Here is a 26,970-nt window from a genome sequence, read left to right on the forward strand (position 1 = left end):
GAGAGGAGCTTGCGGAGCTCATTGAGCAGGTCTCTTCTACCCTTAAGTTTGAGCAGCCGGAGGCGTCTTTGGGGGAGGCTAGACAGGTGGACCCCTTGGTTAAGGGGATTCAGCGGCAGGCTAAGTCTTTTCCCATGAATAAGGACATCCGGGATATGGTGTTTCAAGAGTGGCATTCGCCGGATTCTCCCTGTAAAGTGTCTAAAGCAATGTCTAGATTGTATCCGCTCCCACAGGAAGATAGAGATTCCTTTAAGGCACCCACAGTAGATGCGGTGGTGACAGCAGTTACAAAAGCCACGGCTATTCCGGTGGACGGGGGGACTGCTCTCCGGGATCCCCAGGATAGGAGGCTTGAGGCCTTCCTCAAGCGGAGTTTCGATTTGTCGGCCCTGGCCCTGCAGGCCTCGGTTTGTGGGGGGCTGGTTGCGCGGGCGTGTTTCCGCTGGGCCGAGAAGCTGCTTGATGATTCGGTGGAGGTTGGGACCTCCGGGGTACAGGAATTAGCCAAATTGGAAATGGGATCGTCCTTTTTGTCGGATGCGCTTTATGATTTGCTCCGTGCCTCGGCCAAGAATATGGCCATGCTGGTGGGGGCACGTAGGGCACTGTGGTTGCGAGGTTGGGTCGCAGATGCGGCTTCCAAAGCCAAGCTTTGTTCGCTTCCTTTTAAGGGGTCCATGCTTTTTGGTGAGGATTTGGATAAGTTGGTGCGCGGACTCAGTGATGCCAAGGCCCCTCGTCTTCCGGATTTTCGTCCTAAGGCGGCTTCCAGGGGTATTTCCTCCCGAGGTCGGTTTAAGGAGGCTCGCCGGTATAGGCCCGGGAGGACTAGTGGCTCCTTTAGAGGTCGGTTCTTTCAGCGCACTCAGTCCTTTCGGGGCAATCGGCGCGGCGGGCGTGATTTTCCCGCAGGAGGACAGGTGTCGGGGCGTAGTTCGCAATGAAGGTGTGCGGGCCCAGGCTCTGGTTCGGGTAGGGGCTCGGCTGAGTCTGTTTTACCAGGACTGGGTCCAAGTCACTGCGGATCAATGGGTTCTCGAGGTGGTGCGAGACGGATACGCTCTGGAGTTCGACGGCTCGCCTCCCGAAAGGTTTCTGGAGTCTCCTTGTCATTCGAGACTCAAGCGAAAAGCGGTACGGGACACTCTGGCTCGTTTGATCAGTCTGGGGGCGGTGGTCCCTGTTCCCCCCCGCTCAGCGTCGCTTGGGCTGCTATTCAATTTATTTTGTGGTCCCAAAGAAGGACGCCGCCTTTCGGCCTATCCTAGATCTGAAGGCGGTCAATGCAGCTCTAAGAGTCCCCTCTTTTCGCATGGAGACATTGAGGTCGGTCATTGTCGCGGTGCAGGAAGGGGAGTTTCTCACGTCTTTGGATTTGACGGAGGCTTATCTGCACTTTCCCATTCGGGCCGCTCATCAGCGATTTCTGCGCTTTGCGGTTTTAGGAAAGCATTTTCAGTTTTGTGCTCTGCCTTTCGGATTAGCAACGGCCCCTCGAACATTTTCCAAGATCATGGTTGTAGTGGCAGCGGCCTTGCGGAAGCAGGGTATTCTGGTACACCCGTACCTGGACGATTGGTTGATTCGGGCCAAGTCCCAGTCGGAGAGCGAGGTGTCTACTGCTCGGGTGGTGCAGTTTCTTCAGTCTCTGGGCTGGGTAGTGAACTTCGCCAAGAGTCACCTGGTGCCGTCACAGTCGCTGGAATATCTGGGGGTGCTTTTCGACACCAGGAACGGTCGAGTCTTCCTGCCGGGCCCTCGGATTCGCAAGTTGCAGGATCAGATTCGTCTGTTCCTGTCGGAGGCGGCTCCGACGGCCCGGGAGTATCTGCAAGTTCTGGGGTTGATGGCGGCCACCATAGAAGTAGTTCCGTGGGCCCGGGCGCATATGCGGCAGTTGCAGTCAGCTCTTCTCAGTCGGTGGTCACCCCTGTCGCAGGGGTTGGACGTGTGTCTTCAGCTGCCGATAAGCCCACGCCTCAGTCTCCGGTGGTGGCTAAACCCAGGAAATGTGGACAAGGGAATGCCGTTGGAGGCTCCACAGTGGGTGGTCCTCGTCACAGACGCCAGTCTTCAGGGCTGGGGAGCTCATTGTCTCGGTCAGGTAGCTCAAGGTCGTTGGTCTCAGGTAGAAGCTCAGTGGTCCATCAATCGTTTGGAAACTCGGGCCATTCGGCTGGCGCTGCTGGCGTTTCAGAGTTTGCTGGTGCGGAAGGCAGTCCGGGTGTTCTGCGACAACGCCACCGCCGTGGCTTATGTCAACCGTCAGGGGGGCACAAAGAGTCAGGCGGTCGCGGAGGAGGCGGCGCTGTTGTGTCAATGGGCGGAGGTTCATCTTCTAGCGCTCTCCGCGGCACATGTGGCTGGAGTGGACAACGTGGAGGCAGACTACCTAAGCAGGCATTCTCTGGACCCAGGAGAATGGGCGCTTCAGCGGGCAGTGTTCAATCGCATTGTGTCGGTCTGGGGACTTCCCGTGATGGATCTCATGGCAACAGCCCACAATTCTCAGGTTCAGAGGTTTTTCAGTCGGCGGAGGGATCCTCGAACGGAGGGCATAGACGCGCTCCTGATGCCTTGGCCGCAGGAGTTGCTGTATGTGTTTCCGCCATGGCCGTTGGTCGGTCGAGTGATTCAGCGCATTGCTCGGCACCCCGGTCAAGTGATTTTGGTAGCCCCGAATTGGCCGCGTCGGCCGTGGTACGGAGATCTGGTTCGGTTGGCAGTAGCGGATCCTCTGCCGTTGTCAGAGGCAGGGGTGTTGTGTCAGGGACCGATAGTTATGCCGGATCCGGATCGGTTCTCGCTTACGGCCTGGCTCTTGAGAGGCACAGGTTAAGGAAGAAAGGTTTTTCGTCCAGAGTTATCGATACGATGTTGAGTTCGCGTAGGCAGTCCACTTCGTTGGCGTATGTCCGGGTCTGGAGAGTATTTGAGCATTGGTGTGTAGGTAGACAAGTTCTTCCCTTTCAAGCGTCGGTAACAGATGTCTTGGAGTTTTTGCAGGATGGTATGGACAGGGGTCTGGCCCTGTCTTCTTTGAAGGTGCAGGTGGCAGCTTTGTCGTGTTTTCGTGGGAAGATCCAGGGGAAGTCGTTAGCTTCTAGTCCGGATGTGGTGCGGTTTTTGAAGGGTGTTAAGTTACTGCGTCCGCCACGGCGGCGGATGGTACCTCCGTGGGATTTGAATCTCGTGCTGGAGGCTTTGGTGAGACCGCCGTTTGAGCCCTTGGTTTCGGTTTCGGATAAGGATCTGTCCCTAAAGACTGTGTTCTTGGTGGCTATTACTTCAGCCCGGCGGGTGTCGGAACTTCAGGCTTTGTCTTGTAGAGAACCCTTTTTGTCCTTTTCCAAGGAGAAGGTTTCGTTGCGCCCGGTGCCGTCCTTTGTGCCCAAGGTGGTGTCAGAGTTTCATGTGAATCAAGTTATTTCCTTGCCAGTTTTGGGTGATTTTGCGGGGGATGCGGAGCAGCGGCGACTGGCCAAGTTAGATGTGCGAAGAGTCTTGCGCTGTTACATTTCCAGAACTCGGCACTATAGACTGTCGGATCGCTTGTTCGTTCTCCATGGTGGTGCAAGAAAGGGCGCGGCAGCTTCCAAAGCTACTATAGCTAGATGGTTGAAGGAGTCAATTGCGTCGGCATATTTGCTGAAGGGTCGCGTGGTTCCTAAGGAATTTTCGGCTCATTCTACCAGGGGAATGGCGACCTCCTGGGCGGAGAGTAGTTTGATTCCGCCGTTAGATATTTGTCGAGCGGCGGTTTGGTCGTCTTTGCATTCGTTTGTTAAACATTACAGGATTGATGTACATGCCAAGGACGAGGCAGGCTTTGGGGCTGCAGTGTTGACCTCTGGCCTTCGTGGATCCCGCCCTTAGGATGTTACTGCTTTGGTACTTCCCACGCGTCTTGACCGGTCTGGAGGGTCGTGGAGGAAGGTGAAATTAGGTCTTACCTGCTAATTTTCTTTCCTCTAGACCCTCCAGACCGGTCAAGGCCCGCCCTGTCTGTACTTTAGGCCAGGAGGTTTGTTTTAGTCTGGTCTTTCTGTTGTTCTATCTCGGCAGCTGTTGAGTGTGATTTCTATGGTTTCAGACTTTTGTTGTTATGAGTCTGGTTAGGTGTGACCGTGTTTGAGAGTCCACCTGTGGAAGCACACACAATAAAAGGGCACAATGAAAGAGATGAAGAAAGTGTCCAGTTGGCAGTGACCACGTACAGGGTAGTTAGTTGTAGTTGGTGTTTTGGTTTTCTCTGCTTTGTCAGGGTTATACTGGCTAGTGGATGTACTGCACAGGTTATATATACAGTATTCAAAAGCTCAGTGTTTCTCAGTCTCCCTCTGCTGGTAGGAGGACATAACCTACGCGTCTTGACCGGTCTGGAGGGTCTAGAGGAAAGAAAATTAGCAGGTAAGACCTAATTTCACCTTATCGCCTCCTGCAATCAATGTGCCACCATGAACTTAGAAGCCATGTCCCCTTTGTTCCTCCCTGCATAGAGGACAAAGAGATGATCTGACCTGCAGAAGTCATTAGTGACTTCCAGGTAACAGATAAGAATGCGATGAACATCCAGACACCATTGGGCTTGAAACTCGGTGGGGTAGTCTTCCCATCAAAATGCAGACAACACCAGTGCCTGATTCAAATGGAAACAGGATACTGGCTTAGGTAGAAATGATGAACCATCCAAATGCAAACTCCCACTTCTGTAAAAGAGAAAAGGATCCCTGCATGATAAGGCCTACAGTTCCGAGACTCGGTGTGCTGAGGCTATGGCCACCAGGAAAACCGTTTTTTCCCCCAATATTTTTATTGAAAATTTTTTATAACATATTTATGCATACATCCTATAAAATTTACACAAACAACTGTTTTCCCCTCCTCCCTCCCTTCTCCCCTCTATAGTAAAACTGTTCTTAAAGTGAGGTCCTTCAAGGACAGGCAGCTCAAAGGGCGGAAGTTGCATCGCCCGCAAAACCAGCTTCAGGTTCCAAGTTAGTAACACCAGTAAGCACGGAGGGCGTAAATGGTTCACTTCCCGTAGGAATCGGACGACATTCAGGTGAGCTGCTAACAAGGAACCCTAGAGGCGGCCCCAAAAGCATGCCAGAGCCACCACCTGAACCTACAAGGTGTTGAGGGAGAGTGACTTCCTGTAAAAAGGCCAGAACTACAGCTACCGAAGTAGACCACTTCCTGGCCTGTAGCATGGTCACAATACTCAATTCTGGATATCCCTTCTTCAAACGTGCCCTTTCAAGGGCCAGGCCAGGCCGTAAGACCAAAGTGGGGAGGGATCCTCTATCCGAACGGGACCCTTGAACAGGAGCCGTCCCTGAATGGGAAGACACAGCAAATGATCCACTAGCAGCCGAATAAGATCCACATACCAAGATCCACATACCATGGGCGTCAAGGCCAATCCGGTGCTACCAATATTGCTCTTCCAGGATTTGGCAATCTGTCCCACTACTCGACCCATGGCCACCTCGGGAACACATACAGAAGCCCGGTGGGCCAACTTCAGCTTGGAGAAAAGACAACTAAGGGGAGGTATGATAGAGGTTTATAAAATAACGAATGGAGTGGAACAGGTTGTTTACTCTTCCCAAAAATACTAGGACTAGGGGGCACGCAATGAAGCTACAAAGTAGTACATTTAAAATGAATCGGAGAAAATATTTCTTCACTCAATGTGTAATTAAACTCTGGAATTCATTGCCAGAGAATGCAGTAAAAGCAGTTAGCTTAGCAGGGGTTTAAAAAAGGTTTGGATAACTTCCTAAAAGAAAAAGCTAGCTATTATTAAAATGGACTTGGGGAAAATCCACTGCTTATTTTAGGATAAGCAGCATAAAATGTATTTTGTTTTGGGATCTTGCCTGTTACTTGTGACCTGGATTGGCCACTATTGGAAACGGGACGCTGGGCTTGATGGACCTTCGGTCTGTCCCAGTATGGCAGTACTTATGTACTTAACTTTGGATCAGTGCATCGATTCCTCTCAGACCTGAACTGCCTGCCCCTGCTGAAAAACTGGGACCCTTTGGTGTTGGTTCTGCTGGCCATTAGGTCCATCACTGGTACCCCCAGCAAGCCGTGATCTGTTTGAATATCTTTGGTGGAAGTTCTCATTCGCCCAGGTCCAGAATGTTCCGACTGAGGAAATCCACCTGCAGTGTGGGCCACCGAAAATAGCATTGTGGTCTTCCACCTAAAGGCAAAGAAGTCCTGCCTCTCTTGCCTGTTTGTTCATGTAAGCTACCGCTGTTGCACTATCCGAGACTACTCTCACGAGGTTCTCCTTCAAAATGCTCAAACTCCTGGAGCACCAGGTGAATTGCCCGCAGCCCCAACCTGCTAATAGCTCAGGGACCAGGATCCCTGGGACACCTGGCCCAACCAGTGAGCTCCCTAACCGGAGAGGCAAGCATCTGTGTTCACAATCACCCAGTCTGGTGTCACCAAGGGAAACCCATACCGCATCACCGTTCTTGTTCGTAGTACCCACACCACTCTGACTTGGTAATCCTCCGAGAGGGGTGACCACTGGCTGAGCAGAGCCAACTGCAAAGGCCGCATGTGATTCCTGGTCCACAGCACTAAAGCTAGGGTGGCCGTCGTAGACCTCAACACTTGCACATAAGCCCAAGCTCTTGGTGCTGGCCTCCGTAAAAGGTTTTCCAATTGCGTCTGGAATTGCAGCCTGTGCAGCTGGCAGGGCACTACCCTTGGGTACTCCAGAGATTGCGACGGTGAGAGGTGGCATTTTGGTACATTGATCACAGCCCAGGGACTGCAAGAGTTCAATCACCCTGTCTGTGGCCTGAAGACTTTCTTCATAGGACAGGGCCCAAATGAGCCAATCATCTAAATCGGGGTACACTTGAGTCCCCACCTTCCTGTGTGCCGCTGCCACGAGCACCATGACCTTCGAAAAGGTCCTGGGTGCTGTAGCGAGTCCGACGGGCATGGTCTGGAATTGGAAGTGCTGCCCGAGGACTGCAAACTGAAGAAAACACTGATGAGGGGACCACATTGGAATGTGCAGATAGGCCTCTTTGAGATCGAGCGCGGTCAAGAATTCCCCCAGCTGCACAACATCAATCACTGATCGTAGGGTTTCCATTGTAAAATGCCAAACTCACAAGGCCTTGTTTACGGACTTTGGGAACCACGCAATAAATGGAATAACGCCTGCACACCCACTCCTCTGGGGTACGTGCTGTCCCACCCCTTAAGAGCCATACCACCTTCCACCAGCAAGGTGCTCTTTTTGGTCACTGTCATGATTAAAGAGACCAAGCTAGGGAGTCTCAGAGACTCCAGATCTGAAGCCAGCAATGCATATAAGCGCATCCCTCTGCGCTGATATGAGGACTTTCATAGCCTCATGAATGTGAAAAGATTTTGTGGGACTCTTAGTCTCCCACATAATAGAAGGGGCAGGAGGCAGAGCGACCAGTGATTTATCAGGGCAGAAAGTTCCTCTTTCTGGAACAAACATGCCGCTATAGGGTCATCACCTTTCTCCTGTTGGCAGTTCTCCTTCCTCCAAAAAAATCTGTGGCCCTCAGTGGGGACCCATCAGAAAGGGGGTGAAGCGTCTGGGTTCAACTGCAGGGAAGCGGAATCTAATTCTAAGGTCTTAACTTGGTGCTGCTTGGCTAGGAGTGGCTGGGCTGGAGAAACAGACCTGGGGGGGGGGGGGGGGGTATACTGAAGCCATGCACTCCCTGATCTCTTGTGCATTAGAATTACAAATTCAGGCAAGAGAGGCGCTTTTTCGCTCCCCGTGGTGGACCCAGGCCATCTGACAGACTGGAATCCAGTGCCCCACAATTCTGATCAGCCTGCTGCTCAGAATGTGGCGGTGCCGAAAAATGGCGCCTACATCCAGCCGCTTCACAATTTGGCCAAAATCAACAACGGATCCTCCGTGCTGCTAGACAACCCCGGGCTCTCAGCAATCACCGGCACTATGTCTGACATACTTTGCCGTGCTAACACTTCACAGCCGCTGGTTGCTGCTCTCCTGCTCCCACACTATTATATATAGGAGCAGTGCTTTGCGTTTGGTCGGTACTCTGATGTCGGCACCGTCGGAAGCTGCAAACTCCTCCCTTTAGTAGATATCTCTGCGCTTAAGTGCTCCAACATTTGGCTCCCTTGCTGCAGCTCATGCAAACAAAAAGTGCTTACTTTAGAGGCCAAATAAAGGACTACAGTTTTAAAGGCAGGAGAGAATAGCTGAGGCCAGGAGCAGGGGTTGCCAATATACAGGAACCAAGGGTGTCTTCTGGGGGAGGGGGGGGGACCTGGCACCACCAGGTATACCCCCCCCCCCCCAACAAGTAACCCAATCTCTGGGACTTCAACCCCAAACCAGGTGCAACTGGAACCCATGGGCTGTTATGACCCTCCACCTGCTAGAGAGACTACTGAAGTGAAAACAGCTGCACCTGACCACATATAGCTTAAAGTTCCCTCTCTATTTCCATCTGCTGGTAGAGGGACATAAGCCGCAAGTCTCTGGATTGATCTGTGGCATGCTATGGAACAAAGATTCTCTTGCCAAACTTTGGCTTTGCTGATGCTTAAATAGTTGTTTTAATTTTACTACTTAACATGCTACCTTTCCATTTAGAGAGAGAGGTTTATAGGATATGCTGTGTTTCCAGTGCATGCAGATTTATTTCATGTGTGCTCATTGTGGACATTTAAAAAAACTGACTGGCTCAAGGGCCTCCAGGATAGGTTTGTAAGTCCGTTTTAAATATTACTATAGATGCAAAATGTGAAAACCCCTTAATAAACAGCTGACCATAGGAGCTAACATCAAAATGATTGGGGGTGATAAACACAATCGAAATTACCCTTCCCTGGCCACAGTCAATATGTTTTATTAATTGGGGAGTGCTTAAGCACCCACAGCTGACTCCTATGCAGCGGACCCTTAAGCCATCTGTTCTCCCACATTAGGAAGCATATTTACTTGAGCCAGAGCTACCTACCAACTCTCCTTCGCATGCACTCTTAGATACTGACAATTCTGGGATACAAAACCTCAGGAATATGCTTATCTAAGCACAGCTGATCTACCTCAGGCTACAAGATGATATAGTAAGTTTTGTATTCTTATTCACAAAGGAAAAATATTCAACATAAAGGAATATTTCACATGCTCATCTTCCAATGTGGTATATATCATTCAGTGTAAAAAGTGTAACGAAGGATGCTATATTGGAGAAACAGGCCAGATGCTAAAGACAAGATTGTACACAGACATCACATGAAGAATGCTGGTGCCAGCCTGGTTACCACCCCTATGGGTCAGCACTTTACAAAACCAGATCACTGTACCAGTGACTTCATAGTAAGAATCCTGAAGGTAACTTTAAAATAATACAGGAATGTAAGACCTTTGAAGTAAGAATGATTGAATATTTTGACACCCAACAGAGAGGACTTAACAAAGATCTGGGTTTCTAGCCCATTATAAACCATAAAGTTGTATTGCTAGTTTATCACCCTCCTCTCACCTATCCACTCCCATCCTGTTAGACTATCTCTGAAATGCTTTGATGTTCCCATGCATACCTCCTACCCACCCCACCCTGTTAGACTATCAATTAAATGCTTGGATGTTTTACTTATATACACTATCATCTATCACATTTGCTTATTTCCGATCTGACGAAGAAGGGCAACCTTCGAAAGCTAATCAAGAAATGTATTATGTCCAATAAAAAGGTATCATCATATTTTCTTTTCCATGTTTTATTTTGTTTGATTTCTATTGATTACCTTTAAAAGTGGACTAACACGGCTACCACACCTCGCTATCACCATGATAAACTACTACTCAAATGAATGCTATAGGCATGCGTCTAAATTTATACAGCACCACCTTAGCCCTTGATAAACTCATTAAAAATACATTTTGTCTTTAGGTTCTATTCTAACCCCTCTGTTTACTAAAGCTTTGCTTGAGATATCTGCAGCAGGGCCCATTTTATTGCTATGGGCGCTGTTGCAGATAAGCAAGCTAAGTTTTAGTAAACAAGCCCCTAACTATTTGTGTCCATTGGAGCCGACTCTGTGGGTGCTTGAGCACCCCCAATATTAAGAAAATTCCTTGGATGTGTCCAGGGAAGGGTTATTGCCATTGGACTTAGCACCCCCAATAATTTTGAAAAGTTGGCTCCTATGTTTGTGTCAAATTAATTTTAGCAATAAAGAAGTGATTTTAAGGCTTCTTATTCAGGTGTTCGAATTTAGAGTTGCTAGAGTGGTACGTAAACCTACGAACATAGAAGAGGAAAGATACTGCAAACAAATCTTCAGCTAAAGCTATCAAGGCACCTCGGGGATGAAGACCACTAGTTCAGATCTGCCGTCTTCATTTTCGCCCGTTTCTTTGCCAAACGTGTACTGCCGGACCATAAACCCAGACTTCTCCCCCTCACACATTGAGAACCAGAAACTCACCACCAGTTTCTACAACCTAAGTTGCTGGTGCTGCTGCAGGAAATAGTTGACACCGCGTAACGTGACGAGTCCAACCTCTTTCAGGTCAAATCATAGACGAAGAGCAAATGTAGTGGGTGTGGCGTGAAGTCTAACACAAAGCCACAAATTCGTAACTGCAGAGTCAGCTAGATCTTTTGATGCCAGTTACCAAAACTTAGTTATATAATCAAGGGTGCGTGGCTTTTTAAGGACCTCTTTAAGAGTGATTTGTTGGAATGTAGAGAAATGAAAGGGGATTTTGAGAGGATGTGATACAATTTACCTTTTTAATTAGTTTTATTGTATTTGATCACACTTGCCCGTGACTCTGGGCAAGTCACTTAACCCTCCATTGCCCCATGTAAGCCTGCCATGAGTGGGAAAGCGCGGGGTACAAATGTAACAAAAATAAAGAATAATTAGTTTATCCGACTACATGTGGAAGGTTAGAAATAAGAGGTTATACAAAATGTCATGTTGATGCTTTGAAAAATGTTGCAAGACTATGGCTTAACGGGCAGTATGGCACAAAGAAGAAAAATTCTCGCCCTTCTCAACATGGCCGCATACAATCGTCGTCCACACCGGCCCAACAGTAAAGGGCAAACAGCGTAGCCAATAGGAAAGCAAAAGTAATCCCTACGTGCGGGCGCGCCGTTCCCGTTTCCTGTAGGTTGAACTTCTGCCGTGTGGAGCCCTTCGCGGGAGAGGAAAGCGAGAAGTTTCTGGAAAGATTTTTTTTTTGCTGTAGTTTAGAAGGGGGGGGAGAGCAAGCGGAACCCGACACCACCGGTTCACGGGATTCTGTGTACGAAAGGGGTGAGGGGTAGTGGTGTCGGGGAGACACAGAGGATGAACCACAAGAGCAAGAAACGCATCAAGGAAGCAAAGCGCAATGCTCGACCTGAGCTAAAGGATTCGCAGGATTGGACCCGCCATAACTATTGCGAGAGTTTCGACCTGAGCCCGGCCACCGTTAAGGTGTGACTTTAGAGTAGTATGGAATGTGGATGGCTGTATCACTAGCCATATGGAGCATCGTTTCTATTAGTTCTTATTTAGGCCACTTATATGGGCTCATCAGGTTCTGTATGCGGTGGTTCCCATGTACCCGATTTACCATACTGGTCCCCCCCCCCCCCCGATCTCTATCTGACCGTGAAATGTAAAACTAGGTTCCTCATATACATCGGTGCAGCACAATGGCCTTATCTGAGTTATGGGGCCATATTTTCTATTGATCTGTGACTTCCTAGTATGTTCGTGTTGTGGTACCTCAACCCAGTCGGCATCCTTGTCTGCGTTGAGGTACTTGAGTCTAGTTCTCTGGGGAAGAGGGCTTGCGGTCCTCCTTTGCACCGCTCAGTCAGCTGTTTTAACGCTGTATGAGTGTTTCCTCTCTGCAAAGGTGGCTAGTTACCTCCCAGTGAAGTTACTGACTGCTTCTGTCCTTTGTTTTCTACAACTAGTCTTAAAGGTGCTGCTAAGCAGTTTCTGGAGAGTCACAATGAATATGCATGAGACTTATTTGTATATATGTATACATTCTCTCCACCTCTGGCTCCATTATTGCTGCCACACTTCATTTTTCCTTCACCTCTGCCCCTACATTCTCCCCACTCTCTCCTCAACCTCTGGCTCCATCATTTCTGCCTCTATATTCTCCTCCCTCCTTTTGGACTTGAAGGTAGGGGGGGGGGGGGGGGGGGGGAAGAGATGCTGAACACCAGAAGTGAGAGAAGCAATGTTGTCCAGCATATCTCTGTCTTCCTCACCTCCTCCAGGTCTGATGATTTGTACTTAACCTTCTGCAATCCAGTTTACACCTATTTAGTACTGTGTCAAGCCTGGAGGACAAAGATGAATCCAGTGATGGTATTGCACCCAGCATATTAGCTGTTCAAGTCTGAGAAAAGTTTGCCATTGCACTCAGCATATTAGCTGTTCAAGTCTGAGAACTGTTTGCCAACTAATGATATCACCTGGCAGACCATTCAGAATGTTTCAAAAGCAGGTGCAATAAATAATCAGGCTTAACTACAACCTCATTTGGGTTCCAGGGCTCTGTCCTCTCCTGGTTCTCCTCCTATCTCTCCCACCGCACCTTCAGAGTTCAGTCTCATGGATCTTCCTCCAACCCCATCCCCCTATCTGTTGGAGTTCCCCAGGGATCTGTCCTTGGATCCCTTCTCTTCTCAATCTACACCTCCTCCCTGGGCTCTCTGATCTCATCTCATGGTTTCCAGTATCAGCTCTATGCTGATGACACCCAGCTGTATCTCTCCACACCAGACATCACCGCGGAGACTCAGGCAAAGGTATCAGCCTGCTTATCCGACATTGCTGCCTGGATGTCCAACCGCCACCTGAAACTGAACATGTCCAAGACCGAGCTCATCGTCTTTCCACCAAAACCCACTTCTCCTCTTCCTCCACTTTCTATCTCAGTTGATAACACCCTCATCCTCCCCGTCTCATCTGCCCGCAACCTCGGAGTCATCTTTGACTCCTCCCTCTCCTTCTCTGCACATATCCAGCAGATAGCCAAGACCTGTCGCTTCTTCCTCTTTAACATCAGCAAAATTCGCCCTTTCCTCTCTGAACACACCACCCGAACTCTCGTCCATGCTCTCATTACCTCTTGCCTTGACTACTGCAACTTACTCCTCACCGGCCTCCCACTTAGTCATCTATCCCCTCTTCAATCTGTTCAGAACCCTGCCGCACGTCTTATATTCCGCCAGAACCGATATACTCATATCACCCCTCTCCTCAGGTCACTTTACTGGCTTCCAATCAGATACCGCATTCAATTCAAACTTCTCCTTCTTACCTACAAATGCACTCAGTCTGCTGCCCCTCACTACCTTTCTACCCTAATTTCCCCTTACGTTCCCGCCCAAAACCTCCGTTCACAGGACAAATCCCTCCTCTCTGTACCCTTCTCCACCACCGCCAACTCCAGGCTCCGCTCATTCTGCCTCGCCTCACCCTATGCTTGGAACAACCTTCCTGAGCCCATACGCCAAGCCCCCTCCCTGCCCATCTTTAAGTCTCTGCTTAAAACCCACCTCTTCATTGCTGCGTTCGGCACCTAACTCTTACCGTTCAGTAAATCCAGACTGCCCCAATTTGACCGTTCACTTGTCTACTAGATTGTAAGCTCTTTGAGCAGGGACTGTCCCTCTATGTAAATTGTACAGCACTGCGTAACCCTAGTAGCGCTTTAGAAATGTTAAGTAGTAGTAGTGGAAGATTTCTTCACTCTCGCTATCCAACCACTGCGTTCTCACATCTGATTCTGACACCCCCACGGTAGTATATTCTGTCAGTTGCACACATCAGCAACTGCACACCACCTCTGTTGAGCAAGCCCTCAACATTGCTCTCCTTACATCTTGTGCACCCTTCTATTGTCCAGCAACTGCTCTCCTCCTCCCTGATGCACAATTTGGTATCCCCCCCCCCCCCCCCCCCCCCCATATGCATTAAACCAAATCTTCTAGATGGCCCCAGCAGGAGCAGCACTACACATGTGACCTGCTCTGAGCTTTCCCTCTACTACTAACTAACTGACCTGTCTTGCCCGTGCAGAAATAGGAAGTTGCGTTGGCGAGGACAGGTTAGAGCAGGTTTATGTAGCCTGGCCCTCCAAGTGCTTTTTTTTTTTTTTTTTTTTCTTCAGGTCCTTGTAAGCTTGGCAGTTTGTGGTGCTTACAGCGTGATTCCTGCTTCCCCACCGAGACTTGGCTCTCTACAAGCTTCAGCTGCGCGGTGCTGGATGTTTGGGTTGGTTTTGTATTTTCAAGTTTCACAAGACCTGAAACTGAACTTTCATGTCCATATGGCTCAAGTTTGAGAGCTAAGTCCTGGGGGTGAAGCAGGAATCATGTTTCTTCTACAGCCAAAACCAGGTGAGGAGGAAAGACTGGGTAAAGGATGGGGGAGGGGGGTTAACATGAGCAAAAGAGAGTGGATGAAAGTTGGGAAGAAGATGATACACCGTTATATTTTGCCACCATTTGACAAAACATGCGTCAAAATACAGCAGTGCGTGTTTTGACCCTCCCCCTCCCCAATAGAAAAAGGTTAGAAGGAAAGCTCTAGAGCAGACTACAGACAGCATGTGTGCATCTCTTCTGGGGACCTCTAGAATAGTGTTTCCCAAGTCTGGTCCTGGAGTACCCCTTTGCCAGTCAGGTTTTCAGGATATCCACAATGAATATGCATGAAAGAGGTATGCATATAATGGAGACAGGGTATGCAAATCAAGTTCATGCATATTCATTGTGGATATCCTGAAAACCTGAGTGGCAAGGGATACTCCAGTACTGGACTTGGGGAAACACTGTTCTAGAAGACCTCATTTAAGGTAGATAGTGGGGGGGGGGGTGAAGAATGAGGAACTGGAGGAGATGCCAGATCACACGGGGGAGGTGGGTGAAAGAGGGAGAGATGCTGGGAGGAGATGGGGGAAATCATGCAGGAGGCACTGCAGCACAATTCATTGTATTAGCCTTGATTATTTTTCTTTACTTGCAGCTAATAATGTGTAATTGCAGCGTTCCTTAGCGTCCCTCTGGATTGGCCCAGAATGTGACTGATGAGTTGTGCACGCCTTCCAGCAGGTTCAGACTGAGAATTCTGATTCTAGAGAGAGCCAATAAGAGACCTTGCCAGCCAGAGAAAGATCCAGTATCCTCAGTCTCCAGCAGGTGGAAAATAGTGAGCCCTTCAGTCTCTCTACTTTACTGTATCAATTTGTGTTGTCAGCTAGTTTAAAAAAAAGAGTTAGTACAGGTTTCTTATTCTGTGCATGTGGGGTACTTGGAACCTGTTGCTAGAGGCTGAGGTCCTGGGGATCTCTGTCAGCCTCGGCAGTGTCACACCCGGGTGGCCAGGTCCCTCCCCCCAAGTCCTCCCTATTGCAGCGAAGTACGCTGCTTGTAAGTGAATTTTGCCTCATACTCTTTGAGGGAAGAGCTTTAAGGCAGGTGGACAAGGCAGTGATTGCGGCTGGCCTCTGTCTCTCCTTCAGTCCTGACTTTGCCACTGAGGAGTTTAAAATAATTTTTAAAAAAGCCACGTTGCTATCTCTTCCCGGTATGGTAGAGAAACTCCAATACTTCACCATTTGTCGGCAGCAGGGGCTAGGTGCTAGCAGCTCTTGTAAATTTTGCAGCACTGTAGAAAGCTCTTCAGAGGTAGTAGGTCCCTCTCCTTCCGTTGTGAGGTTTATGACCTTGGAGGGGGGGGGGGCAGAGATTCTTCGGTCGTGAAGGATAAGTCGGCAGCTCTGGCTTTGGCGGGAAGCGTTGCCATTTTGCCCTCTACCTCTGCATTATCAGAGTGGCCTGTTTCTCTGCTGGTTCCATCAGCTCAGCCACAGACACTCTTCCTCTGGTCCCTACAAGTTCAGAAGGGGGTTTCTGCCAGAATTTGTTCTTCAAATATGTAAGGCTTTTCTGTTACAAAAGACAAATCCTTCCCCCTCTTCTTCTGGGAGATGGTCTTTAAAAGGGCAGTTGGTGTCATCTAAGAGACCCAGTGAGTCCTGGGATCTGAACAAGGACCTAGGTTCTGATCCAGTCTCAAGAAACAGGAGTTTTCTCTTGCAGGACCTATGGTGGAGGACTCTAGTCAGAGAGATATAGGTACTGAGCCCCTTCTTCCAGGGGAAGATCCTTCTGTGGTTAGAATTTTCCAGAAAGAGGACTTGCAGGGTTTCATTTCTTTGGTTTCCACTACTTTACGTTTTGAGAAAGAGGAGGCTCCCTCCGTAGATTGACGCAAAGTAGATCTCCTATTGAAGGGCATTTGCATGCCAAGTAAGACCTTCCCTATGCACCAGGATATCAGGGATGTTTTTCATCACAGTGGGATGTGCCGGATTCTGCATTTAGACCTGCTAAGTGTTAATAATAATGAAATCTAATGAGAAACTGTTGAACAGTATAAAGTTCCTATGGTCAGTGAAGTGCAAGTGTTAAAGGCAAAAGACATATGAGTCACAAACCTGTGAGAACAATGAGGGAGTCATAGAATTAACCTTGAGTTGAGCAGCCTGGTGTGAAGTGGAGACAGGAGGCTGTGTAAGGAGGGGGAGGGGAGAAAGTCTGTGCTGGGCAGAAAGAATGAAGGGCATTTGCATGCCAAGTAAGACCTTCCCTATGCACCAGGATATCAGGGATGTTTTTCATCACAGTGGGATGTGCCGGATTCTGCATTTAGACCTGCTAAGTCTGTGGTTTGTCTATCCAGTTCCTGATGGGTTCCTTCTGAAGCCCACAGTGGTGGATGCAGTAGTCTTAGCAGTGACTAAAAGGAATACAGTACCTGCGGATGTCGGCAGTGTGCTTAAAGATGTTCAGGATTGCCGTATGGAGGTTTTGTTGAAAAGTAGCTTTGATGTCTCTGCCTTAGCAGTACAAGCAGCCATTTGTGGTTCTTTAGTGGCTAGGAATTGTTTTTGCTGGTTTGAGAAGGTGCTTGGTAGATCTTTGGGTGATTTATCTGCTATAGACACCAAAGTAGCAAAGATAGAGTTGGGATCTGCCTTTTTGGCAAGTGCCTTGTATGACTTGCTGAGAGCTTCAGCAAAGTCTATGGCTTTGGAGGTAGCTGCTAGAAGGTCTCTCTGGCTGTGAGGATGGTTAATGGATGCGGCTTCTAAAGCTATGCTCAGTAGGTTTCCCTTTAGGGGTTCTGTTGTTTGGTGATAACTTGGACAAGTTAATCTGCAGTTTAGGAGATTCTAAGGTCCCACAGCTGCCTGAGAACTGGCCTAGGGTGTCTGGGCATGTTTTGTTTTTGGATCGGAATCGTGATTTTTGTTGGAATTTTCGTCGCTTTAGACCAGGTAGGGCAGCTCCGGATCAGAGGTCCAGGTTTTTTCAGAGAAATTAGTCCTTTTGAGGAGCTTGAAGAGGAGGCAGGGACACAGAATCTACTTTCTTCTCTCCCGCTCGTCCAGCACAATGAAGGTTCCAGTGGGAGCGCGCCTGGCGTAGTTTTACTGGAGGTGGGCCCAGAGTACGCCTTAGAATTTGTGTGTCCTCTTTCGGATGCTTTCCTAGAGTCTCCTTGTCTTGCTTTAAGGCGCTCATTGTCAAGAATACTCTGACAAGGCTTCTTGACCTTTAGACGATTTGTCCAGTTCCTTCGGAGCTCAGGCAGGGTCAGTATTCCATTTACTTTGTTGTACCAAAGAAAGGGTTCTTTCTGTCTTGATTCTGGACCTCAAAGTGGTCAACTGGGCTCTGAGTTTCCACCTTTTTGTATGGAGATAGTTCAGACCGGAGAATTTTTGACAGTGCTAGACCTTTAAGAGATCTTCAGCCCCTGCATCAGAGTTTTCTGCCCTTTGCGGAGCTGGGCAAGCATTTTCAGTTTTGGACATTGCCCTTCGGTCTTGTGACAGCCCTCGCACCTTTACGAAAGTCATGGTGGTATTGGTGGCAGCCCTCAGGAAGGAAGGAGTCCTAGTCCATCCTTACCTGGATGATTGGCTAATCAGAGCAAAGTCGTACCAGGAGAGTGTGCAGGCCACGGATTGTGTGGTTCATTTTCTGTGGTCTCTGGGTTGGATGATCAACCCACAGAAGAATAGTCTGCAGCCGTCTCAGTCACTGGATTATCTGGGAGTGTGCTTCGACACTCGGCAGGCCTGAATTCTCAAGCAACAGGACCAAATTTTCTGCAGAGATCGGTAACGTGTGCAAGGGATTACCTTCAAGTATTGGACTCCATGATGGCGCCAATAGAGGCGATACTGTGGGGCAGAGCACACATGAGATCTCTACAGAAGTTTCTGCTCTTCAGGTGGTCACTACAGAAGGATTCCTTACAAAAGAAATTACGATTTCCAGCACAGGAGCTTGGCAGTCTTCGCTGGTGTCTTTGGGCGTCCAACCTTTCCAAGGGGCTGCCTCAGGATGCTCTACAATGCAGTCACAACGGACGCCAGCCTAAAAGGCTGGGGAGCACACTGTCGGGGACAGTATGCACAAGGCCTTTGGTCGCAGGGGGAGACCTATTTCTTGGAAACCAGGGTGATTCGACTGGCACTACAAGCATTTTGTCCTCTGCTAAAAGGCGAATCAGTTCGCATCATGCCACACAGTGCCACTGCAGTGGCCTATGCCAATCGGCACGAAGGAACAAGAAGTCGTCAGTTGAAGCAGGAAACGTCTCAACTCGTGAGTTGGCCGGAATCACGCCTGGTTGCTCTTTCAGCGGCCCACGTGGCAGAAGCAGAGAATATTCAGGCAGACTTTCTCAGTCGCAATACTGGATCCCGGGCAGTGGGCCCTCAGCGACTTAGCATTTCAGCCAGTTGTAGAGTGCTAGTGGCTCCCGGTCATGAATCTCTTCGCCTCTGCGAACAGTGCGAAGGTCCAGCTATACCCAGTTGCCATGAAGATCTACAGGCTCGGGGGGTGAATGCTCTCCTTCAACCCTGGCCGGTAGGTCTTTATGCCTTTCCCCCATGGCTGCTGATAGGTCGTCTAATTCAGAAGATAGAGACGCACAGGGGTTGTGTGATCTTGGTGACGCCAGATTGGCCCCGCAGACCTTGATATGCCGATCTGTGTCTGCTCTTTGGTTTTCCTTTCAAATTTCCTTAGGTTCTGGGTCTCTTGGTCTGGGGCCTGGTGGGTCGTCCAGACCTGGGTTGATTTTGTCTTACAGCTTGGCTTTTGAGCAGGCGTGATTGACAGAGAGGTTACTCTGCAAGTTTAGTCTCCACGGTGCTTCGATCTCTGCATCGTTTCACTTCTCAACTATATCAGGACTTGGACTTGAAGGGTGTTCAAGGCGTGGTGTGATGTGACGATTTAAGCATTTCCTTTTCGTGGTTCGGTGGTGCAGATCCTAGAGTTCTTACAACGAGGCCTTAATAAGGGCTTGGTGCTGTCTTAAGGTTCAGATTGCAGCCTTGCCATGTTTTCATGGACGTGTTCAGAGAGTCTCTAGCTTTTCATCTGGAGGATGTTCGTTTTTTGCGCGGAGTAGGGCTTTTGTGTCCTCCCTTTCGGACAATTTTTCCTTTATGGGATCATAATCTGGTTCTCTCGGTCCTATCAAAGCCACCCTTTGAGTCTTTAGTGTCCTGTACTTTGAAAGATTTGACGCTCAAGTGGTGGTTTTGGTAGCCATTGCCTCGGCAAGAAGAGTGTCAGAGTTGCAAGCTCTTTCTTGTTCTCTGTTTTTGGAATTTGCCTGAGATCGGGTGGTGTGACCAGTACCACCTTTTCTCCCTAAGGTTCTGTCGCATTATCATGTGTCCCAGTTGGTGGTTTTCCCTGTATCTGTTCTTCCAAGTTGGAGGATCAGCATCGCCTGAAGTGTCTCGATGTCAAGAAGGTCCTGAAGTATTATTTGAAGGCTATGGTGGAATTTTTTCAGACGGATCATCTGTTTATCCTTATGGGGGGATCTCTTAAAGGGTTAGCAGCTTCTAAGCCCACTGTTTCTAGGTGTCTTAAAGAGATGATAGCTTCCACTTATTGCTGGCAGACCAGTTCCCGACGGAGTGAAGGCGCACTCTACCAGAGGACAGAAAACTTGGTCTGAGCGTTCTAGTCCCACCGTTGGAAATCTGTAAAGCGGCTACTTGGTCTTCCTTGCATTCCTTTTTGAACCATTACAGATTGTCAAGCTGCTGTTTTTGGTGCACATGTTCGCACAGCTGGTTTGCTGGGGTTCCTCCCATAAGGGTACTGCGTTGTTACTTCCCATCAGTCACATTCTGGGCTGGTCCAGAGGGACGCTAAGGAAGGTTAAATTGGTTCTTAGCTACTAATTTGCTTTCCTTAAGTCCCTCCAGACTCCTCCCATGGATTTTTCTGTGAGTTTGTTCATTATCTGAAAGTTGTTTTTCATGGAAAGCTGTGTTGTACGTTTCCTGTTCAAATGTTGCGGTTTTCATTCCATGATTATAATAAGGATAGTTGTAATGTGCAGTGCATATGCTTAATGAGGCACATACTGTTAGCATGGTGCCAGCGGCTGCTCAGGTTCACGGATGCACAGAATGTGTTCTTATTTTCTTCTGCTTTGTTACAATAATCTTTCTCTGGCTGGCAAGGGTTCTTATTGGCGCTCTCTCTAGAGTCAGAATTCTCAATCTTCACCCGCTGGAAGGCGTAGACAACCCACCAGTCACATTCTGGGCCAGAGGGACTAAAGGAAAGTAAATTAGCAGGTAAGAACTAATTTCTCCTTAACTGTGATTAATATGCAGTGATAATATAGATAAAACTTTTTTTTAGAGCTTTTGAATGAATATCCTGAAAACCATCCAGGTGTGTGTTTCTCAGAAAGCTGAGTTGCTTGCTTGTAATGGGATTTTTGCCATAGACTTTTGGCTTTCCGAGCATGAATAGGTATTTTTGCAGTAGGCAGCCCCCTCTTTCCTCCCCCCCTCCCAGTCCATATCTTTGTAAGTCCTCCCCCCCCCCCCCCACCCCTTCTGTATTAGAGACAGGGTGTAAAAAACTGTGGCTGCACTCCCTGCTGTCTACAGAGAACTTCTGTTACAAGTAATCAATCTGACTTTCTCTGCAAACAAGCAGGGGAGATGTGTAGACTTTGTTGATTTCAAAGAGGTGTTAACAGAGCTGTTCTTAAAGGGCTTAAGAATAGGACAAGGGTGACTGGGTGTTTTTGGTCTTTTTTGCTTTAAAAGAAAAAAAAAAAAAAGAGGTTGCAAAGCACTGCTTGACCAAAAGCTGTCGCAAAAAATACATCCCAGTCCCAGAATTTTTTCAAGTGGCATAAATGAGAGCTGGGTGGGGGTTGGGAAGTACTACACAGTATTATATGTTTTCTGTTAAGTTAACTGGGTGGTCAGTAAAAGCAGCAGGTGGTGCTGTGAGGGTGGACATAGATTGGTGTAGATAATATCATGTTTCTAGGGCTGAAAAAAACACTTTATCTAGCACCTGTTTACTGATGAGTAATATGGTCCATCAGGAGTTTATAAAGTGTTATGGTGTATTTAGCAGAGCAGTATAGATAAATAGAAGTAAATATTCCTGTAATTCCTAATACTAATATTTGTGGCTAATGAAAGCAAGCAATGTGCCCTTGGTTTATCACACATTTCACTTTGAATTAATCACCAACTAACTATACCAGATGGAAATGGTACTCGCCGAGGTGTCTGCACAGCCACATATACTGTTTATCAGTCATGTCCTTCAAGTAATATGGTGACTGGTGGAAAGCAATTGTTGACAAAAGCAAGCCAGACCTAGAAGCCTGCCACTTCAGCCTCACATACCCTGAAATAGGGTGCAATATCCCTTCCTCAAAGTTGTCTAGATGGTCCAGGCTTTTATTAGCTGAGTCAGTGCATATTCTGTTCCTGGCTCAGGTCAGCAGGGTCACAGTCTTTGTCAGTTGATGCAGTGAGTCTTTAACATAGGGAATCCATGTGATGGCACAGGTCTTTGGTTCAGGCTTGGACAGGCCAAGCAGTATGATGCACACTTAAAATACTGATGGGGCAATACTCATTACAGTGCCCCCCATTAAAAAGGTCCTTGGAAGAACCTGTGTCTAGACAAGAGAGGCCAACTTAATTTCGGTTTTGGTGCCAAAACTGGCCCGAAATTCGTGTTCGGCCTCGTTTCAGTTTTGGCTGAAAATACCTGAGTATTTTCGACTGGAACCAAAACTATATGCTTAACAACCCCTACTCCCTCCCTGACCTTGACTAAAAGCAGCCTCCTCCCAAATCCAACCCCAGCGACACACGCCACCCCCAATCTCAAAATGGCTACTGTGTCACCGGTGACAGTCTTTGAAGCCATTTTGAGGCAGGAGCAGGCATGGGAAGGAGTGAGAGGGGATCACTCCTGCTCCCACTAGCCACTAAGAGTCTGACACAATAGGCCCAGGAGCAGGACTTCCACCAGGGAGATGGGTCTTGGAGGGAGCCTGTTTTTGATCACATGGGACTGTTGGGGGGGGGGGGCAGCTTTGGTTTCTACCAAAACTGAGCGACCATTTCTGTCGGGCTCTAACAGACAGTTGTGTCTGGTAAGTGTGTAGACCAGAGTCGAAGTAGCAGCCCTTGCAGATATCCACTATGGTAGACTTGCACAGATTTGTAGTGGGGGCCCAGTGTTTTCCCCCTTTGCATATATCCCCTAATTCTATAATCTTGTGTGCCCATTTTCGTGTTCAGTACACAAAATTTTGTGCACAGGTTATAGAATACCAACAATTAGATGCATAACTTATTTGTTAAATTAGGTGCTAATTGGTAATTTGCAGTTATGCATTTAGTCTGTATTATATAATCTTAGCACATAATTTCTGTAGTGCACAACTGCTAAGGAGTGTGGCTGTGGGAAGAGCTTGGGCAGGTCAGGGGTATGCCTAGCACTTAAGCACCCAACAATATTCTATAATCTTAGTGTGTAACAGCAGTCAGGTATGAGTATTTACACCAACCATTGAGCTAACGTAAGTGTTTGCACCTAAAGTTATGCATGTAATTACCATGCAGCAGGTGACCTTTTGAGAATCACCTCCACATTGACTGTGGTAACATAAGGTTATACCCAGGTGGGGAGTTTCTCATTTTGATGCAGGCATTCCTGGGTTATTTGGGTTTTAGGTAACAAAAAGCTATGGAACTTTGCAAAAGTCTTTTATCATATAGAGGTTGTAAAGTAGTGTTCTTTTACAATCTTTTACAGTTTTCCATTACATCCCACAGATGAATCCAGAGACTTCTAGGTTATTCCCATCTTACCAGAAGGTGGTGATAGAGTGCCAGATTTGAGCTATAAGACTTCCTGTGCAGTAGCTCCTCCTTCAGCATTCAAAATATAACAGTGAAAGGGGAAGTAATACTAATAGGTGATTTTAAAATGCCAGATCTTGATTGGGGTATCCCTGTTGCGGGGTCTCTTAGAATCAGGGAGATTCTGGATTCTCTACAGGGAGAACTATTCCAGCAGTTGGTAATGGATATGGGATGGGGCCGTATTGATCTTAGTGCTTACTAATGGGTAAAGTGTTTCTGATGATATAGTAGGTGATCATCTGGCATCCAGTGATCATCAGATGGTATGGTTTAATATTAAGTTAGATGTGGAGAGTGTTCATTCAAAAGTGAAAGTTCTAGATGTAAAAACTAACTTTATTTAGATAAGGAATTGCTGTCTGGATGGGAGCATTCAAGAAGTTGGAAAGCAGTGGGCAAAACTGAAAGGAGCTATTGTAAGAACAGCAAACCTTTTTGTAAGAAAAGTAAATTAAAAATAAGAGGAAAAGGAGACCACTTTGGTTCTCAAAAGTAGTAGCTGAAAAGGTAAGGGAAAGAGATCAGCCTTTATAAACTACAAGATATCGCAGAAAGAGGAAGACTGGCGTTTATATGCAGGTGTTGCGCTCTATGGCGGTGACTCTGGATGTCCTTCCCTGGGTGTGTTTTCACACTCAGCTCCTTGAGTTGTCTCTTCTGGATCAGTGGTTCCCTTGGAAAGAAATGCTTGGACTTTTAGTGTAACTGCGTACTAACGTTATTTGGGTGTCCTATGGGAGACATAAGAAATGAAAGCTCATGAGGCAGCTGCTGGCACTGTTTGCTCCTTGCTTCTGTGGGTTTCTTTTGCCTAGTGGATGGTGTGTGAGACAGGAGGTTTCGACTGTTCTTACTGCTTTATCAGCAATGCTGAAGGAGGAGCTACTGCACAGGATGTGTTATAGCTCAGATCTGGCATTTTCTCTATCCCTACCTGCTGGTAGATGGGCATAATCCCAAGTCTCTGGATTGGTCTGTTGGGACTAAAAGAAAATAAGCAGGCAAGAATTAATTTTCCCTATTCCTCAGCGACCCTCCAGACCGGTCAAGACGCGTGGGTTATGTCCTCCTACCAGCAGAGGGAGACTGAGAAAACACTAAGCTTTTGAAGCCTGTATATATAACCTGTGCAGAACCTCCACTAGCCAGTATTTTCTCAGTCTCAGCAGAGGTAGCAGTTGACAGCCTGTGCAGTCTCCAATAATCTGGTGAGGTAGTTTGTCATTGGGTCGTAGGATTTTTTCCTTCCAAACTTTATTCTGCTGCAGTACCCTGTACATGTGTGTGTAAAAAAAAAAAAAAAAAGTGCTTTGGGGCCCTGGGTCTGGTGGGGCCCAGTTTTTCCCCCTGGGGTGTTACACCTATGTTTGGGTCCTCCCCCTGTGCTGCTCTCTATTTCTGTTTGCTTGGCAGCTTTGTGCCTCGGCTGCTTTCTCAGTATTGTAGCCTTGAGTGCCTTACAATTTCCAGATGCCAGAATTAGAGTACTGTGCCTTTAAGGTCAGTTATTCTATTTCGTTTTGCTTGGCAGCTTTGTGCCTCGGCTGCTTTCTCAGTATTGTAGCCTTGAGTGCCTTACAATTCCAGATGCCAGAATTAGAGTACTGTGCCTTTAAGGTCAGTTATTCTATTTCGTTTTGCTTGGCAGCTTTGTGCCTCGGCTGCTTTCTCAGTATTGTAGCCTTGAGTGCCTTACAATTTCCAGCTGCCAGAGTTGGAGTACTGTGCCTTTAAGGGCATTTAATTCTTTATTTTCAGCGGACCGAACGGGGGTTTCGATTCTTTGCTGGAACGAGAGAGCAGCGCTTTCTTCAGTGCTTTTGCAGTGTGAGTGAGTTTTTGGTTTGGCGCGTTTGCAGAACAGCTTTTTCCCTTCCCTCGTGGTTTATGGCGGCCCCAGCTCCTCCGATGTCGCGCGTGCTCGTGGCGAGGGGTAGAGGCGCCGGGCGCTCAGTGTAGCTTTGCGGTGCACCTATAAAGGTGGCTGCGGCACCCCCCGACTTGACCGCGGAGGGATCGATGGTGTCGGGAGTCTCCGGGTCGCGGGAGGCGTAGGCAGGGCCGCTGTCAGCGGGAACAGTTTCGGGCGGGAACAGCCGCCATCTTGAGTCTGACGGCAGCCCAGGGAGCCAGCTGTTTTTGGGCCTGCGGCCTCCGTTTTTGGCACAAAAGGCCTATGACGGTCCAGGAATGGTGGGCTTTCCTCCAGATGTTGTCTGACGCGGTATCAGGCCTGGAGATCGGGACCCCCCCCCCCCCCCCCCCAATTTGAAGAGGGGGCTATTTCCGTCTCTGGCTGAGAGACCACGGTTAGAGTGGTCAGAGGACAGGCAATGTTTTTCTCCTGTGGCGCAGAAGCTGTGCTTAGTGATCTGGGGGAGTCAGATGGAATTGATGGCTCTCAGGAGCAGGATTGTTGGATTCCTGGAGAGGATCCTTCAGTAGTGCGGATTTTTCCATAGAGATGAGCTGTCAGAACTCAATAGATCAGGTGTCGTCCTCCCTTCAGTTTGGTTCTGAGGTGGCCTTTGGGGGAAACTGTCCAGGATCCGTTGGTGAAGGGCATTCAGCATCCGGCTGATCCTTCCCTATGAACAAGGATCTCCGGGAGATGATTTGTCAGGAATGGGATTTGCCGTGTAAGGTGGCTAAAGGCAATGGCGAGGCTTTATCCCTCCCTCAGGACGATAGGGATCCTTTAAGGCTCCCACGGTAGATGCAGTAGTGATGGCAGTAATTATAGCTACGGGCTATCCCGGTTGATGGAGGAACGGCCCTCCGTGATCCTCAGGATAGGAAGTTGGGATCTTTTTCTCAAGCGTAGTTTTGTTTGGTCGGCTCTAGCCCTGCAGGCCTCGGTTTGTGGGGGTCTGGTAGCTCGGGCATGTTTTGTTGGGCCGAGAAGCTCCTGGATGATTCGGTAGATGTTGGTTCTTCTGGGGGTCAGGAGTTAGCCGACTTGGACATGGGTTCATCCTTTTTGTCTGAGGCTTTTATGATTTGTTGCCTACTTCAGACAAAAAATATGGCTATGTTGTGGGTCTCTGCCACTTAAGGGAGCTATGCTCTTTGGAGAAGATTTGGACAAGTTAGTGTGAGGTCTTAGTGATACCAAGGTTCTATGGCTTCCAGATTTTCGTTCAAGGCAGGGGCCAGACTAGTTCCCTCTCGGGGACGGTTTAGGGAGGCTCAGCGGTATAGGCCGGGCAGATCGAGTGGGACCTACCCTTACCTGTCTGTTTGTCTGTCCAATTTAGATTGTAAGCTCTGTTGAGCAGGGACTGTCTTTTCATGTTAATTTGGACAGCGCTGCATAAGTCTAGTAGTGCTGTAGAAATGTTTAATAGTAGTAGGACCTCTACGGGTCGGTTTTTCCAGCGCACTCAGTTCTTTCGTGAGAGGCGTCGCGGAGGGCGTGGCTTTTCCGCAGGAGATTAGTATTCATGCCGCAATTCCCAATGAAGGTGTGCGAGCTCAGGCTCTGGTGCATGTTGGGGCTCAGCTGAGTCTGTTTTACCAGAGCTGGGCCCAAATCAGGTCAGATCAGTGGGTTCTCAAGGTGTTTCGAGGCAGATATGCGCTGGAATTTGAAAGCTGTTCTCCCGAAGTGTTTCTGGAATCCCCTCTGT

General features: G+C 48.3%; 2 protein-coding genes across 3 annotated transcripts in view; one reads left to right on the plus strand and one right to left on the minus strand.

The window, feature by feature from the left end:
• METTL23 (methyltransferase like 23) overlaps window positions 1-10,497 on the minus strand; it is a 55,206-nt gene extending 44,709 nt beyond the window's left edge. Inside the window, exon 1 of the mRNA XM_030208165.1 lies at window positions 10,372-10,497. Within this exon, the coding sequence (XP_030064025.1) occupies window positions 10,372-10,479 (108 nt within the window). The 5' untranslated portion in view covers window positions 10,480-10,497. The remainder of the gene's footprint in view (window positions 1-10,371) is intronic.
• A 686-nt stretch (window positions 10,498-11,183) lies between these two features.
• JMJD6 (jumonji domain containing 6, arginine demethylase and lysine hydroxylase) overlaps window positions 11,184-26,970 on the plus strand; it is a 93,459-nt gene continuing 77,672 nt past the window's right edge. For both annotated transcript variants that reach the window (XM_030208163.1, XM_030208164.1), the window contains exon 1: window positions 11,184-11,499. In XM_030208163.1, the coding sequence (XP_030064023.1) occupies window positions 11,371-11,499 (129 nt within the window). In that variant the 5' untranslated portion in view covers window positions 11,184-11,370. The remainder of the gene's footprint in view (window positions 11,500-26,970) is intronic.

The sequence above is a fragment of the Microcaecilia unicolor genome, chromosome 6, assembly GCF_901765095.1.
Source record: "Microcaecilia unicolor chromosome 6, aMicUni1.1, whole genome shotgun sequence".
Taxonomy (NCBI): domain Eukaryota; kingdom Metazoa; phylum Chordata; class Amphibia; order Gymnophiona; family Siphonopidae; genus Microcaecilia; species Microcaecilia unicolor.